At 51.3% G+C, this 17,463-nt stretch overlaps 1 protein-coding gene across 1 annotated transcript in view; it reads right to left on the bottom strand.

Moving 5' to 3' along the window:
- MVB12B (multivesicular body subunit 12B) overlaps positions 1 to 16,997 on the bottom strand; it is a 187,024-nt gene extending 170,027 nt beyond the window's left edge. The window contains exons 1-2 of the mRNA XM_046022416.1: positions 16,604 to 16,997; positions 3,454 to 3,576 (exon numbers count right to left, since the gene is read on the bottom strand). Coding sequence (XP_045878372.1) covers positions 3,454 to 3,576; positions 16,604 to 16,678 — 198 coding nt within the window. The 5' untranslated portion in view covers positions 16,679 to 16,997. The remainder of the gene's footprint in view (positions 1 to 3,453; positions 3,577 to 16,603) is intronic.
- Between the last annotated feature and the right edge of the window lie 466 nt (positions 16,998 to 17,463).

Raw genomic sequence — 17,463 nt, forward strand, 5'->3', positions numbered from 1 at the left:
ACAGGTCCGGAAAGCGGGATCCAACAGAAACAATGTCTGTTAGGACTTCCCTTTCAAGCACGTACCACAATTTTATTTTACATTTGTTTGTGTGATCATTTGATTCTCTTCCTCTCCCTCTGGACTGTAAGCCTCGTGAAGGCTGGACTGGATGTTTTCACTCAGCACTATGTTCCCAGTTCCTGGCTGGCACATAGTATTTACTCACAAAACAGGTTGGATAAATAAACATTTTAAGTTAAAATGCTCTAGAGCATTCAATTCTTCTTTCTTTGTGTTGGTGACTTTTTGTTTTGTTAGTTTTTTTTGCCCAAACAGCATATTATCATATGAAAGTATATGACCAAAAAGCATATTATCAAAGGAGGCTCTTTCTGTTACAGAGAGAGTTGTGTCCTGAATACGGTGTGGAGGCTTTAGTCTCGGAGTTGGAAGCGCTTGTTTAGAAAGCAAAAGGCTATAAAAGTTAGGATGTATTAAGATGGATTTCACCAAAAATACATAAAAATACACCCACACTGGCCGTCAGTAATGGCCGGCCTGATGCCGTCAGATGCTGCTGTATCCCAGAGGGATGTGAAAGTCCAAGATTAATTCTGCCCAGAAGAGTTTTAGCATGAAGTGCTCCCAGGGCATTATGATTCGCTGCAAACTGACCGTCCACATATCACAAAGCAGCAGGTACTACCTTCAGCAACTGCCAGGCGCCCACAACGCAGAGTCAGTGCGCGGCTGCGGTGATGTCACAAGGACACATGTGACCCACCTGCCTTCTGATGACAAGGAGGATCACCACCAGTCACTCTGGTCTGAGAGTGTGGCAGTGAAACAGAAAGGGCAGGCTATTTCACAGAGGACTGCAGAAATACGGACAGCAAACTGAAAAGTTTAGCAAATAATGCCCAGCCCTTTACCCCAAGAAGCTTCCCCTGACCTGGAGAGAAAAGTTACAAAATTAAATTTTTAGAAACACACATGTGGCATCTTTGGCTTCAAACCAGCCACAACGCATGTGGCCGAGCCACCCAGGGTCAGCAGTCCATCTGTGCCAAGCTCTCGGGGCTGCGTGGTCACAGTATGGACCATACTCTGAGCACAGGAGGGATTAATCCTGTCGCAGATGTGACAGGCGGGGGAGGGGGGTCCCACCACAATCCCCGGTGGGCTCCCTCAGGCACTGCAGTTCGGTCTAAGCGTCTCAGAAGCCCGCCACCATAAAATGCCTTACATTTCCGTTTGGAGGTTGACGTTCTATGAAACTCTCGATAAAAGGAATAGGAAGTGACTCTCTTCCCCCCGCCCCCTGCCCATTCCCCTTGAACTCAGGGTCAGATCTCTAGGGAACCAGATCCTATCTAAGAACAACCCAGCGGTCAGTACGAGGAGACGTCTCCCACCCCTCTCCCTGAAAGGGCTTTCAGAGGGAGCTCGGACACTCTCCATCTCTGCGTGAGGGGCTGGGTAATTGCCGGGCTGACCCTCGGGAGCCTCTTGCCCTGCTCACCTTTCACTATAATGCGTGGTACAGCATAATCATGAAATGTGCTTATTAATTTTACTCATTTGACACTGCGCTCTTCTGCCCTGAGCTAGATGTTAGGAGAAAATGATAGGGATAGATTCTGCTCCTGTCAGACTTACCAAGACTTTCAGAAAACCAGACTATCAAAGGCCATCTGCCACCCACTAGCCAAGCTTTCAAGACGACCCCAAAGGTACAAGCAGGATGTTAAAGACACAGATCAACAAAGGAGAACAGCAAGAAGACGTGGAGACCCGTGCCCTGGGCGTGAGGCCCCCGCACGAACCCTCCCAGGAGAGCAACCCCTGAGCCAGTCCTCCTGGAGATCGCAGGCGCTGGGCCCCTGCCCTGATTCATGACTGGCTGCTTCATATCTAATTCATCAAAAGACACTTTGGCTTCTCAAATCAGGAACATTTTTATTAGCTTCCCCAAGAGTTTTATGGCACAAAGCCATATCTAATGATTCTATTTTATGGCAAGTTATACATTCAAACAGTGCTTTGAAGTCAGACAGCAGGTAAGACTCAAATCTTTGTCAAAAAAGATTCCCTTGTCCTTTCACTTTTAAAATGTTTATAAGCTTTCAAACAGTTGGGAAAGTGATGTGGAGCATTTTAACAGGCTTCTCCTTCCCTGCACAGGACCCGGCGCAGTCTGAGCCAATGGGTACCAAAGCGTTCTCAGTGGGGCTTGTTTTTGCCCCTCTGTCCCCTCCGCCTTGGGACATCTGGCAACGTCTGCCCACATTTTGGGTTGTCACGGTTAGGGGACTGGAGGTTAATGCTACTAGGGTCTAGTGGGTAGAGGCCAGGGATCTTAGTAGGCTAAGCGTCCTACATATGTGGCACAGGACAGTCCCCAACACAGGATTATCTGATTATCTGGCCCAAAATGTCACAAGTGTCAATCAAGGTTGAGGAACCAGGCCTTGGGGCTTCTTCTGGACCGGGCGCTGGATCCCTCCCACCCCTGGGACATCAGATGCTAATCTAGTCATGGTGGCAGGTTTCAGCGCCAGCTAATGAGCCTCGTATTCTTTTAAATCTTACACATTCTTGATGCACATTTTCAACAAACAAGAATAAAACGCTATCTCCAACAAAATGAAGAAAGTGAAAATAAGACCAGCTTAGAATCTTAGAATGTGACCACAGTCGCTGCTCACACAACCCTCCTAATGTTACTCTGCTCCTTTGACCCAAATCCCAATTTATCTATTGAAACAACAAAAGAACAATTCCAGCCGTCAGTGCTACGGAACAGGACCACAGATGCCTGCTGAAGGGCAAAGCCAGTGCTCTGCTCACCTGTGCAGGTGTGATCAGTCAGAGTGGCGGACCTGGGAGGGGGCCGGGTCCTGATTCACCACTCCCAAGGTCTGGGCCTCCGTCACTTCGCCTGGCAGAACTTGGGTCTCTTAATCAGCAAAGTGGAGATAAAGCTACTTGTCCTCCTACCCTTCCAGGGAAGCGTGAGAGCCAAATGAGTTCACAGGGAGGAAACTGCTCTGCAGACTGTAAAGAGCTATAGAAATGTATGGTGACACGCCAGTGACTCTTACACACGCAGGAAAACCCATGCCAAGGATCTTTCAGACTCTTGGATCCTGTTCACGAAATCGCACAACTAGAAGTGATTTTAGAAATCAACAGAGCCAAAAAAAAAAAAAAAAAAAAAGAAATCAACAGAGCCAACCGTTTAGATTGACAGAAGGTGAAAACGGCCATCACAGAGGTCAAGGCCAGGTAACAGCCCAGGTGGACCCAGGTCCTCTGACTCCCAACCCAGGACACGCCCCACACCTTCCCACTGGTGATGCTTTCGCCCTGTTCAAGTTCCCGGAGGGAAGAAGCACATTTACACACAAAGCTCGGGGGGTCCTGAGCACAGGGGATAAACATTGGTTGAATCAGTGGATCTGGACTTACTACATCATAGCCTGTTGGGGCTCGGTTCCGAGAAGCCACCACCCCCACTCCTGTGATGGGATCCATCGACGTCTCTGGCAAAGCTTCTGAAAGGTCTTTGACTTCAGGCATGGTGGATTGGTCCTGGTTCCAAAAAGAAGAAAGACAGCACAAAATTCAAACTGACCATTTAAAGTGAACGATACAAAGTCTCAAACACATACAGCCAGAATCTTGGGGCAAATATCCTGAGCTTAGTTCCATGTACCTGAACTGGCTAAAGGAACCCTGAGCTTTCCCGACCCTTTCCTCAGATCAAGAGCTCAAGTCGTCTCTGACCCCTGCTCTGTCATGTTGGCTCTGAACACTGGGCTAACGTAGTTAATGGGGGCCTGTCCCTGCTCAGAGAGGTAACTTGGACTCAAACCCCAAAGCAAACCATTCTTAACTCTCTCAAGAAACTGCCTGACTTCTGAACAGATATCCGTAGCTTCTCTGGGGAGAATGCAGACACAGCTGAACTAACACAACTGTCCACTTCTCTCCCTTACAATATCTTGTGAGGAGATGCAGACTTCCAAATCCATACCCTCTCACGCAACCAAGCATGGACTGTTCAGTAGGCAGAGCTTTGCAAACACGTCGAAGAAAGTGTTCTGGGAATGGAGGCAAAGGAATGGCATTCAAGTCCAGGCTCCATGGCTTACTGGCTGGTGACTTTGAGCAAGCAAGAGGTCAAGATTCTGACAGTCACAGATCTGCCGAGAGATCTAAGGGAGTCACATAAACGAAGGGCCTGGAGGAGTCCCTGGCACAGAGTAGGCACTCAACAAAAAGCAGATGAGACTGGCAGGTTTGGGGCACACAGGTTCAGCGCAAGTGGCCAGAAATGTGGTAGATGCCATTCCTGGGAGGACTGGCAGTTGCCTTTGTTGTGTTTAATCCCACAGGTCATGTGGGTACTTACTCAAAGCTAAACACTAACAATGACCATAATTCTTGCTGGGCAGTTTGGGAGAAAGGGAGGGGAAATGGAATTATTATTCTGCTGCTGACTGCCTCTTGATGTGACCAGAGGAGACAAGGAGAATATAGAGAACACTGGGTCTGGGCAGCTGGAGTGGCAGTGCACCAGAAAGCAAATAAAAGAGGTAACACCTTATGGAAATGACTTTTAGTACTTTTAAAAGGACAAGCAGCGAAAGAGAGCAAGTTAAATTCCACCTCCTTCTGCCGCAATTAAATTCCACCGGCTGTAGGTCTACCAGATCTCTCGAAGCTGGTTACTGCTTCTAAAACAAACCAAACACCCTGCCTAACTAGGCAGGGAGAAGAAATATTCCTAGTTCTCAGCCTAGAATCAGAAAAGGCAGAGGCTCTTAAAAATGACTGCAGCCTTCTAAATGGGAACAATCAGAATGTTATATGCAAGTCACCCTTGTAATCAGTGTCCCCTGAAGCCCACAAAGGCTCCGGAAACAGACTCGTCAATGAAATTGAGCCAAGTTTCCAATCAAGCCCAGGAAGTCCCTGGCAGCAGCCACACTCTCAACTTCTGTTCATGACAAAAGCCAAACTAAGTTATGGTTTACTTAATCCTACTGAAAATGAGCTTCTGGAAGCCCAGGGCAGGGGGTGGGATACCATGCCACACCATGGCCTCATTTTCTGTTTTTTTTCAAATTTCATTTACCAGGCAGGTTTATATAAAGCACCAGGATTGGTGATTCCTGCACAAAGTAGGCAGGAAGTAAGTATTTATTCAATGAATAGGCATGCATGCCCCCCAATAAAGAAGGTTTAGCATTAAATATCTCCATCGGCCCAGTCCAAAGCAAACACTAATCAAAAAGTATCGTCACTTGGAAAATCCCATAGTATTGGTAGCATGAAAATAAGACTGCTGCAAATGGAAAAATATGGGTACCCGCTGCTATTGGTTACCAAAAGGCTTTGCAATTAACAACTCATTAACAGAATGTACAAATTCTACCAGTGCTAAAATATCATGCTGTGACTTTAACAAAGAACATCCGAGGTTTTTTTTTTTTACATTTTTTTTATTTTTAATTTTTTAAATTAACATATAACATATTATTAGCCCCAGGGGTACAGGTCTGTGAATCGCCAGGTTTACACGCTTCACAGCACTCACAATAGCAGATACTTTCCCCAATGTCCATAACCCCCACCACCCTATTATTATTATTATTATTAAGATAGTACCACCTCTACTATGTGAGAGAAGGCAAGCATAGGAATAAATAAGAACTATTTTATTTGCTGACAGATTCCCGTCCCCAGATCACGACGTCCTCGTGAGGCACGGGTGACAACGGCTCTCCCCTCCCGAAGCTGGTGGTCAAGGGCAGTGGGGGCCCTCGCTCCCAGGAACCCCGCCACTCCCACAATGCACCGGGAAGGCAGCCCAGCCGCAGGTTCCAAGATGGCTGCGGGCTGCCTCCAGCGGAGGCAGACAAAGGAGCCGGCGGCCTGTGCCGATTCGTGCACGGTCGCAGCCCAGCCTGCAGTCGGGAGGATGCGACAGCGGAGCATGAGCACAGAGCATCTCGGATGCACGCCTCCCTCTTCCCTTTCCCCCCAGTGCTGTACCCTGGGGATCAAGGCAGCCTTTGTGAAATACAGACAAATGACTCCTCGCGGCGCGGGGCCGGGGCTGGCTCCGCGGTGGAGGAAGCCCCACCACCAGCAAAGGAAGCTTTTAATGAGAAACGCCCAAGATATCCATGGCAGAGGCAATCACTCAAAGCAGCTTGCCCTGAATTACATATTTTCTGACTGCAAATTACTTTTAACAGCGTCTCTACCGTCACTTCAATTGACCTTCCTAACAAAAGGCCATTTATTAACTAGCACTCCACGTTTCCCGAGCTGTGTGGAGCCTCGAGCCAGAAGGGATGGCACCGCCGAGTACTCAGCCGCCCAGGGTCACAGGCCAGGCCTCTGAGAGGGGAGAAGAGGCCATTAATGCAAGCCTGCAGAGCAGATCTGTCGGGGAGGGGAGCTGGGGGAGCGGGCTGTTTAAGACCAACATTAACCTGTCTGGCAAGAGGCAATGCTGGTCTAAAACATAAAATACCAAGGCCTACTTGCAGCAAGCCCTGGCTGCATCCTCAGCCGCTCAGAAGCAGAGAGAGGGAGAGACCCACCTCTATCTCAAAATCCTAACTGCACACAAACACACTAACACACCTGGGCTGCGTTGGCACAGTGCTTTGCAATTCTTAAAAAGCTTTCTCGGTCATCCTTCTTGACTGATGATCACAACAAACCTGGAAGGTGGCTGGGTCTTATTACCCCGATTTTGGAGGAAAAAAAAACTGAGGCCCAGAGTTGTCAGCCGCTGCGCAACTGGCCACCGCACCTCTAGTCCTCCTTCCCAGGTCTGATCTGCTTTCCATGACTCTATGCCTGGAGACCAACATCCCATCTGATACCCAACTGAGAAAGCAGTTTCAACACTGATTATATTTAAAAATGCCAAAGCTCTTCTTTCTCTAGCTATAGCCCAATAAGTGAAGCAAGGGGGAGAAAAGTACAGAAAGATAAAAGTAACATGGGATTAATTTCCCTCACACCTCAGTTTCAAGATTCAACATTTCCCTCATAAATAATTTACAACAATAAAAATGAGCTAAGGCCATGTTTGTGTAGGACGGAGGTAAATTTAGGCCTAATGAGGGAGATCCGAGCGTTGCACAGGAGGGAATAGGTTGATGTATAGCACTGTATACGCACAATCGACAGCACACAGGGGCTCCATTACCAACTGGAAGTCGCGAGGCCCGCGGTGGGGGGGGGTGGGGGTGGGGGGGGGCAATTTAAGGAAACTTCTACCGTCCCAGTTGCGGCTGCAGGGGGAGTCTCCACAGGGAGAGCCAAAAGTTGACCAGGATTTTAGATGACAAGACAATGGGGGCTGAGATTTCTCAGAACTATAAAATTGAACCAACCTGAAATTAAGTCAGTTCTCAGGAAACGCCCGGTGAGGAATCAAGGTGGTGATGGCACCTGGAGGCACGTCTGCTCGTGGGCACAGGGAGAGTGCAGTGGCAACAATGATCTGGAGCTGGTCCTCCTCATTTAACCTTGTGGGTCATCTGGCCCCAGTTCCCATCCCAATCTCTACCCTGGGTGCATGGCCAGGCTCCACTATATCATTTCGGAGGCTGGGGGTTGCTATTCCTATGTCTGCCCCGAGAGGTTTTCTCCGCCAGGCAGAAGAATATGTATGAATGTGTTGTGGGGTGTGTGTGTATGTGTGTGTGTGTGTGTTGCATGTACATACTGGGGCAACAAAGATTCAGTTAGGGTGAGGTATGTTTCCAGGCCAGGAGGATTTTTCCCATGTCATGCTTGATGAATACTCCGCAACAAGGCTGGAGAGGAGAAAAACCGCCTCCTGCTTCTGCCTGCAATGCTGCCAACAGGGCCTGGGGAAGGCCCCAGCGCCCAGCCCTGCAGCACCTTGGCAATGCTGTCATCCCAGGTTCACAGAGAAATGAACTTTAACTATAAAGCCTCTCATACAGACAGCACACTGCTCCCCTGTAGTTGATCAAAGAATTACTACAACAGTGTGCTTAATCCCTAAAAGTCAGCAGTGCTGGGCTTAACTGATGCTGAATATTGTTTCAGAATCAAAGGCGTGCCTCCCGGCCCCAGTCTGGGAGAAAACTAAGCTACTGTATCACAGTTGAAAACTCAGGGGAACTTTGATATCATCTCTGTTTAATTTCCCCGGCCCTGTGAGCCTGGGGTTTATCTCGTTTTATCAACTCCTGTACTGAAATCAAAACCCAACTAACAGAGCTCAGACCTCTCTCCACTGAGGCCCTTCCAGCAGCAGGGTGGATCGGGGGGCAACAACTGCAGGGGGGCAGGGGGCGTGCCATCAAAGGAGGCGCAGCAGGAACCCGGACTTGGCCTCCCCACTGCGGTGAGGAAGGCCGGCTCAGAAGCAGCGCCAGGGCTGCCCACCAAGGGCTGAAGGCGTGACTCGCACACAACTTTTGAGAAGAGTAATTTCAAAGTATGGGGGGGGGGGGTAGGTTAAATTGGGCTACTGTAATTGAAATGACAAAACCAGTGGATTAATTAAGTCCCTACAGAAGGATGAACTTGCAATCAGCTTGTTTGAAATCCAAAGTCAAGGGCACAAAAGACATAAACTGTCTGCCCACATCCACTAACTTGTGGGGCTGGGGGGAGAGCGGTGGATAAATATTTCACTTGCCGTGGGAACCTGACCGGCAGCGGGGGGTGGAGACTGAGAGCGGGCTGTCCCCGCCATGAGAGCTGCTGCTGTACCCATTGTGGGGTAGCTCTTTGCCTGTCTCCCAGCGGCAGCGGCGGTCTGCAAGAGCCCATGCCCCCTTTGGCCCCATGATTACTGTCACCTTTCTGCCTACAAGTCTTTAGCAGGTGTGGAAGGACACGGCCCCGTTCCCACTGGAGGGAGGCCATGGCCAGGCTTCACCAACGCGCACCACCACACACACACAAACACACAGACCGGGCTGCCTCTGCGCAGGTAAGGTGCAGAGACCCACCTCCTCGGGAGATGACAGGCCATGGCCTGAGTCCATGTAGCACCCGAGTGAGTGGCCAGCCGGCTCCTGGAGCTACTCTGGAGGCACTGGAGGACAGTGCCCAGGCAGAGAGGCGTCCGCTGTGGAACCTCAGAACGGCATCCTGGGGCCTCCTGCACTCGGTCTGGACCACTCTCCCAGTCAGAAGCCAAATGATTCTGACAAACACTGTTGAGTATGGTCAGGTGGCCACAGACCAGAGGCTGCTGGGAAGGCTGCTAAGATATTAGGAAGCTAAAGCAAATATTTTTCTAAGCTCTCCCAGATCACAAAGAATTTTCCAGCTAGGGAACTAACAATGGCGAGCACTTCCTTTTCTCCAGTAAAGGCCTGTTACTTCTAATAAAAGAATCTGGTGTATAAATGCACCCATTCTACCTGACCGACGCAGACATTTCTATTAACCACTTGTATACCAAGCAGATTTTCCACAAATCATGTGATACAGGCCTAGGGTTCACGTTGCTGCTGTTCATATGGTGCAAGGCTAGATCCCAGAACTCATTCTCCAAAAATAAATCCAGGATCAAGTTCTATGGCCCTGCGGTAGCCAGAGCCCTGCCCCTTACAGGCCAGACACTCCACAGCCAAGAAACCTAGTGCTGGGGGCAGGGCGAGGGAGGGGGGTGCGATCTCCAGAACACTGTGCACCCCCGCCTGTCCCCAAACACTGCAAACGAGGGCCAGCCCTGCCCCTTCCCATCAAGTCTTGGTGCCATCCTGTCCCTGGGAGAGAAGGAAGAAGGAGAACCCCACAGAAGGCAGGTGCTCTACAAATGGACCCAAAAAGGACCCAGGAGACATGCTCTCTTGATGTTCAGTGACATAAGGTAAGTCACACCCTTACCCTGGTTTACAGAGTAAAAATTCCAATATGGCGCCTCAACACCAAGCCAATGGGCGGTGGGGTGGGAAATCATCAGAACACCTGGCTTCAGGTCAGCCAGGTGTCTCATCACCGCCACCCTCCTCTCCAACTTTCATAGGGGTCTTGAGAGTTTCTTTTCATTTATTTTTGGCATCTAATTTTTCTACTTGTATGCTGATGGCTTCCAAAATACCTCGACTGCCCTGACTTATCTCCTGAGACTAGAGGTGTGCATCTAGCGTCCTGCCGGCTACTGCCAGCCCGTGTCCTGGCTGAACGTGTCCTCCTCCCCCTGAAGCATCTCCCGCATTTCCAGTACCTTGCAGGACCTGGAACACAGCAACAAGCCCACAAACATTTACAGGGAGTCTTTGTGTAATCAGCGGGGGAGACTTCACAGCGACGACGACGGACAATGCAACATCGGGGAGCAGGGACTCAAACACGAGCAAGCGTGAGGCACCTGCAGAGTGTGTTAAGAGAGACTCGAACCCACTCCCAGAGACACTGATTCAGTAAGTGTAGGATGAGGCCCGAGAAGCTGCATTTCTAACAAGCTCCAGGTGACGGCCAAACAGCTGGTCCGCAGCCTGAACTCAGAACACAAGACAGCAGGTGCTCGTTAGATGTTTGATGAATGAATGAACAGAAACAAAAACCTGAGTGTAATTATCCATGGGGACTAGCCTCCGAATGAATCCTTCAGTCTCTCCCTCTCCAAACAGGTCAGCCCAGAGCACCCAGTTCCTCCCCTACGACACCCACCCCACCATTCAAAATCCAGGTCACATTCTCCCCAAACCTTCCTCGACCGCCCAGCCACACAGCTGCTGTCACGGGGAAGCCTTGCGTGTCACCAAGGACGTGGTCTTAGCACACGTATGTGCATGTATGTGTGTATACGCACACAGAAATACACGGCCTTGCCTCTCAGAAGGTTAAAGCGCCCTTGCCCCAGGAGAACAGTGGTTGTTCAAAGGTGTTATATCCACCCAGTGCCTGGCCTACAGTGGGCGCTCAATAAATGGATTGTGGGGTGGGGGGGTGGGGGGTAGATGGAAAGAAGGAAGGAGCAAGTTCCTATCATCCTTTCAAAACTGCCCCTCTTGCACTGGATTAGGAAGGGCACACAAAGCACCAAGGGCAAAGGCAAGAACAGCCCTGTGGGCCCCTTCCAATGACAGCACCAGGCTGGGCATCTGTGAGCCCAGGACAAACACCACAATTCTAGGGACAGGCAGGCTGCAGAGGAGGGGAGGCTGGACCGCAGCACTCCAGCAGCTCCAGGAGTGATTATGACTTAGTCCAAGCAGTTGGGTGACAGCCTGGCGGAGGCCAGGGGGTCTCCAAGCTAGCTGCGCAGAAGACTCCCCTAAGGAGTTAGTAAAAACCACCACTGCCCATTCCAGCCCCCCAGGTTGTGATTTAACTGGTCTGGGCCTGGGCCGAGACCAGATAATGCATGGCCTAGGCCAAGTGCTACCGTGAGACAATGAAAAAGACATGGCCACCCCCTGTGGCACTCCTAGGCTGGGGAAACATCCCTAAGAAAGAGGCTGCCCATGAGGGGACACTTCCTTCTGCCTGGCGAGATGGTGAGGGAAGAGCAGACGCTCAGGCTGGCCTCCTGGAAAGACAGAGGGTGCTCAGTAGGGAAAGTGCTATAGGCAGGAGAGGCCAGACCAGCAGCGGTGTGAATGAGCGCAGACCAACCGGGGGGGAACTGTGGCAAGCAGATGGGCTCTGAAACGAGCTTATGAAATACTTAAACAAACAAACAAAACAGTTAAAAACCTGTCTGCATTTCTCTGCTCGTTCTAAGGTCTAAGCAATGACACAGAGCTTCGGGAAGGAAGGAAGATTCGCAAGTCTTTCGTTCGTATTTCCTCTCCTGTAACTGAATGCTTCTCGAACCAATGCCACTTCCTGCAGAAAGCCAGGGGCCTTGGCGTTAGCTCGGTGAGGGACTGGGAAGGGAAGCAGAGGAATGGCCAGGGCGAAGGTTCTGGAGTCAGACGGACCGGAGCCCGAACCCCAGCTCTCGCACTGCGTGCAGCGGTACAACTGGGCTCAAGTTCTCATCCCCCTAACACTGGAATAATAATAACATTTCCTCTACAGGGTTATATGGTGTAAAGAACTTGTAGAACTTGCATCAAAAGAAACGACTGACAGAGCAAAATGGACCTCCTATGAAATAGAAGAAAATACTTCCAAATCGCATATCCGCTCAGGGGTTCAAATCCAAATCTCTAAAGAACTCCTACAACTTAACAACAATAACAAAAACCAAACACTTGATTTAAAAAAAAAAATGGGCAAAGGACTTGAATAGACACTTCTCCAAAGATGATATACAAATGGCCAATAAGCATATGAAAAGAAAGATGTGCGGTCACTAGGGAAATGCAATCCAAAATCACAATGAGCTGTCATCTCACCCGTTGGGATGGCCACTATCAAAAGTCAAAAAATTCGTGTTGGCGAGGATTGGAAAACGAACTCTCGTGCACTGTTTTTGGAAATGGAAAAGCGGCCACTGTGGAAAACAGTATAGGGATTTCTCAAAATATTAAAAATAGAATTTTAATTCTATTGCCAGGGTCTGGCAGGGTCTGGCAATTCCACTTCTGGGTATGTATCCCAAAGAGTTGAAAACAGGGTCTCGAAAAGATATTTGTACCTCCGTGTTCACGATGGCATTATTCACAAGAGCCAAAAGGTGGAAGCAACCCAACTGTCCACAGATACGGGTAAGCAAAATGGGTATATACATGCAGTAGAATATAATTTGGCTTAAAAGGAAATTCTGGCACATACTATAACGTGAGTGAACCCCGAAGACATTACGTGGAGTGAAATAAGCCCAGTCACAGAAAGACAGATACTACATAATTCCACATATGTGAGGCCCCTAGATCAGTCAAATTCATAGAAACAGAAAGTAGAACGGTGGCTGCCAGAGCCTGGGGGAGGGGAAATGGAAGCTGTTTAATGAGTATAGCGTTTTGCAAGATGGGAAAGTTCCAGAGATTAGCTGCATGACAATGTGAATGTCCTTAATGCCACCGATTTGTACACTTGAAAATGATTAGGGTGGTACATTTCATATGCTGTACGTTTTGCAACTTAAAAATGGCATCTACAAGTGCGGTTTTCGAGTTTCAGTCAGTAGAAGTACAACCCAAGATCCTTACTAAACACAGAGACTCCGGGGCCCTTTCCCCCAGATATTCTGATTGAAGGTCTGGGTGGGAGGTCCTGGAATCTGCATTTTCATAAACATCTCAGGGCTATTTAGCACACTAAGAATTCATGTATTTTGTTCTGCTTCTAAAGGGTCAAGGAATATTCTTCTGAATATTTTGCTTTGCTGATCAGTATGTTTAAAACATACACACGTGCTATGCCTCTGTGTGTGTGTGTGTGTGTGTGTGTTTGTGTGTGTGTCTAGAAAGATCTCCTGTTGATTCTAGCCACAGCCCAACAAGATGGTCCTCTGATTCTCAGGCTACAAAGCTTGAGTATGTGACCCCACAGCTCCAGGCCCGTGGGCCTCTCACATTTCAGCCTGCACAAGCTCCACGTCTCACCAGAAGTGTGTCAGGTAAACCAAACACGCGCCCACAGGATGTCCCCAACAAGGGAGGTAATGTCAAGTACAGCCTGCAGGGGCCCTGCCTCCCACGGAGTGGAGCGGAGGAGAGCTAACCCAGGCGACCCCACCGCAAACAGTGTGGACGACGCAGGGAAACCACAATTCTCAAGGGCAGCGGCAAGCAGAAGGCCAAGGAGAGCCAGTGGGGCCAGTAAAACGCTGGCCAGGGAGGGGCTCAGAAAGAGCAACAACAGCTTGACAGAGGCAGCCCATTCAAGGACCCCAGGCCTCCCCTCCCACAACCCAACCAGCAAAGGAAACTCTGCTCATTCAACCGCAACCAACTAAATACAGTGTTCTCGGCCCACCACACCAGCCATGTAGTCATTTGTTATCTTCATCATCATAATAGCACCTTTGACATTTCCCATGCTTGGCTCCAACTCCATCGTGACTCTCCAGTGCGGCAAAGGAAGTCGCTCTTTGAGTGTGAAGCAGGGAGCACTTCTGACCTGCTACGGCCGAGGGGCCCATGACGTTTGGCTTTGGACACCCCCAGAAGCAGATGTGCCATGAAACTAATAGCAAGGAACCTTTGGCTACCCTCCACCCCTCACCCCTTCCAAGGTCCCGAGGGAGGACCCGGCAATGTGTTCACAGGGTCCAGTGGTTTTGTAAAGTGTACAAAAGCAAGACATTCTTGTTTTTTCTTCTAACCCCTCCCCACTCCAAACTGTCTAACCCAGATAACCAAGGTCTGCCTCTGGCTTCCACCTAAATCTGGTACGGACTCCCCCACACCCTCTGCGGAGCCACATGCACTCACAAACAACTCACGCAGCCTTATGGGCTAGGTTATATTCTTAAGCCACTTTTACATAAAAGGAAGTCGGGATGAAGAAAGGTTCCCCAAGGGGCGCCTGGGTGGCTCAGATGGTTAAGCATCTGCCTTCGGCTCAGATCATGATCTCCAGGTCCTGGGATCGAGCCCTGTTTCGGGCTCCCAGCTCAGTGGGGAGTCTGCTTTTCCCTCTGCCTCTCCCCCTGCTTGTGTTCTCTCTCTCTCTCTCTCTCTCTCTCTCTCTCAGATGAATAGAATAAAATATTTTTTAAAAGAAAGAAAGGAAGAAAGAAAGTTTCCGTGAGGTTCCATGACCTGCCTGGGGTCACTGGGATTGCAGGAAGTAGAATGAGATTCAAATCCAAACCCCTAGGTCTGAGCCTTATGTTCTTCTTATTGTATCATCCCCTCCTGGTTATCCTCAGGAGAGCTAAATAATAACCAAAACTAGAAACACACTCTAAAGAAAAAGTAAAAATGAAGCTACTCTTCTGATTAATGTTAACAAACACTTAATGATAAGCGCTAACGTCTATTGACCACTTGCCCTATGGCAGACGCAGAGCTAAATGCATCTCTTGCAATATTTCATTCACTGCTCACCATAATCCTACAAGATAGAAATTAGCCTCACTCTACAGATGAGGAAACTGAGGCTCAGAAAATTTCATTCATTTATACAAGAGCACACAGTATAAGTAGGAAAGCCAAAGATTCAGCTGAGGTCTAACTCGAAAGTCCTTGCATTTAACCATGGTGCACTGTTCCTGCCAGTGGGATGGAGGCAGGCAGGGAAATGTCTTCAGCATAAATCAGGAGTGTGGCTTAAAAGCTAGGAGGAAGGAACAAAAAATGTTGATCAGAAAAGATGATTCTCGGCTCAAATGAACCAATCAACTGCTTCACATGGGTCTTGATGCCCAGATCCCAGCAGAGGTCCCATTCCTCGAAGGCCCCCATTTAAATATCCTCTGCACAGTCCAATATCTCAAAGTGCCACAACAATTTCCAGTGAGCAAGAAAGGTGTCCCCTGTGTCCTGTAACTAAACTTGAGTACCCTGAGCTTTTTGGTTTGTCTGCGTTTCTGCAGAGCTGACCCCCTAACTTTTCTAAGGCTTCTCTGGTACAGCTAAGACTTTTTGTGCGCCCTCTCCCCCCGCCCCCCCCGGCATTAAAATGAGATGGGATCCAGCCAGCTGTCGAGAATTGTACAATGAGATTACACTGAGAAGGAACCACCAGAGACAAAGGCCCTTAAAGAGTCGCTGGCCTGTTGTGGCTCTTGTGGCAGAAATCTGAGTGGGCGCTGGTTCTTGGGTGGGGGCAGGGAACAGAGAAGGGGCAACAGACATTTGCCTTTTGCCTTCCTGGGGCCTTCCTCTGTTCCTTGCTGAAGAGGCTGCTGGGAGGGGACAGAAGAGTCCCATCTTTAGTAGTGAGAAAGGCTGATGATTTTGGAAGAGTTGTCTGTTGGTAACAAAGAGGACAAAGATGCTCACAGGTCTGCCCTCTTCACCTGGGCCTGTCGCTGGGGATCTGGTGTTCCCTGGGGCTCAGCCATAGCTCTTATCCCAGCCCCTGCCCCTAGGCCTCACTTAGGCTGCAGTCCTGATGGGGTGCTCACCAACACACCCACCACACTTCCAGGATGGGTACTCTGGGTCTCGGGTGTCCACGCCACGCACCTCACCTTTAGACAGGTGCCCTGGCATTTGGGTGTCCTCTCTACTGTGCCCAGGTCACAGATGAGGCCGCACCCCAGATGATGCTCAAGGCTCAGGTGCAAGCTGGTCTGCACCCATGTGATCACAGAGAGCTGGACCCCCGGCTGGGCCAGGGAAACGACTATCCCCAGTCTGGCAGGTAGTCACAGCGGCCTGGGCACCGGTGGGCCGCCTCACCGCCTACCCGGGAAGGGGGTGGCTCTCGGGGACCCTCACCTGTCCGGCCCGGGGTGGGGGGCGGTGTACTGCCGGCGTTCGGGTCCCTGAGCTCCCTCCCGCCTGCCCACCGCAAGGCCAAGCTGGTGTTGGAGAAGCCGCGGCGCACGCGGGCTCTGTTAGAGGCCGCCGGGCCTGTCCCCGCGGCGGGCCGGGCACGGAGCCCGCAGGCCTCGGCCCGGCCCGGCTCCGCCCGCCCGCCCGCCCCTCGGCCCTGGGCCCGAGCCCGCCCGCCCTCCCGCCTGCGCCGCGGCAGCAGGGCCGGCTCGACCGAGCCTCCGCGGCGCCCGGCCCGCCCGGCCTCACTTAACTGTTCCCCGCTGGGGCGGCGGCGGCTGCGGCGGCGGCGGGTCCCGGCTCCGTCTCACGCAGAAGCAGCTTCTCATCGCCCGGGCGGCGCGGGAGGGGCCGGGCCCGGGGCCCAGGCGGCGGGGCCGGCGCCGCAGCTCGAGCGCGAGCCTTACCCGGGAGCGGCGGCAGCGGCGGCGGCGGCGGCGGCGGCGGCAGGGGCGGGGCGCGGCCTGGCGGCAGCGGCGACGAGAACGACAGCGGCTCCCTCGGTGGGCCACGCTCCGGGCCTCCCGGCTCTGGCGCTGGCTCCGGGCGAGGCGCCGGGCGCCCGAGGCTGGCTCCGGCGGGAGGAGGGAGCGGGAGCCCTCGCGTCCGGAGCCCGCGCCGCCGCCGCCGCCGCAGCCGCCCCGGCCGGCACCCCGCCTCCCCTCCGCGGCCTCCCCCAAGGCTCAGCCCGGCCTCCCCGAGCCCGCGGGCGGCCCCTAGCCCGGCCTCCGAGCTCCGGGAGCCGCAGGCCTCTTGGAATCTGGGCACTAGTTATCCCCTCCGCCAAGTTGGTCTCTTGCAGGGCCCCGCAGCCCACTCGGCTCTCTTAGGCCGCACTGAATCAGCCCTTCAGCACAGCCTAAGAACCCTGGACGCCCCCAGGCCTCAACACACACACACACACACACACACACAGGCCTCTTGCAGGGACACCCGACCCTCCCTAGTCTTGAGGGAACATCAGGCCATTCCTTCAACTCAGCTCACTCCAGTTCAGGAGACCCCACTGTCCCAACGGACGCCAGACAAGCTTAGCCAGGTCCCAGTCCCCACTAATAATAACAAACCCCTCAAAGTGATCCCAATCTCCCAGCAATTCTCTGCCTCCTCTTTA

Source organism: Meles meles, chromosome 11 (genome assembly GCF_922984935.1).
Source record: "Meles meles chromosome 11, mMelMel3.1 paternal haplotype, whole genome shotgun sequence".
Lineage (NCBI taxonomy): Eukaryota > Metazoa > Chordata > Mammalia > Carnivora > Mustelidae > Meles > Meles meles.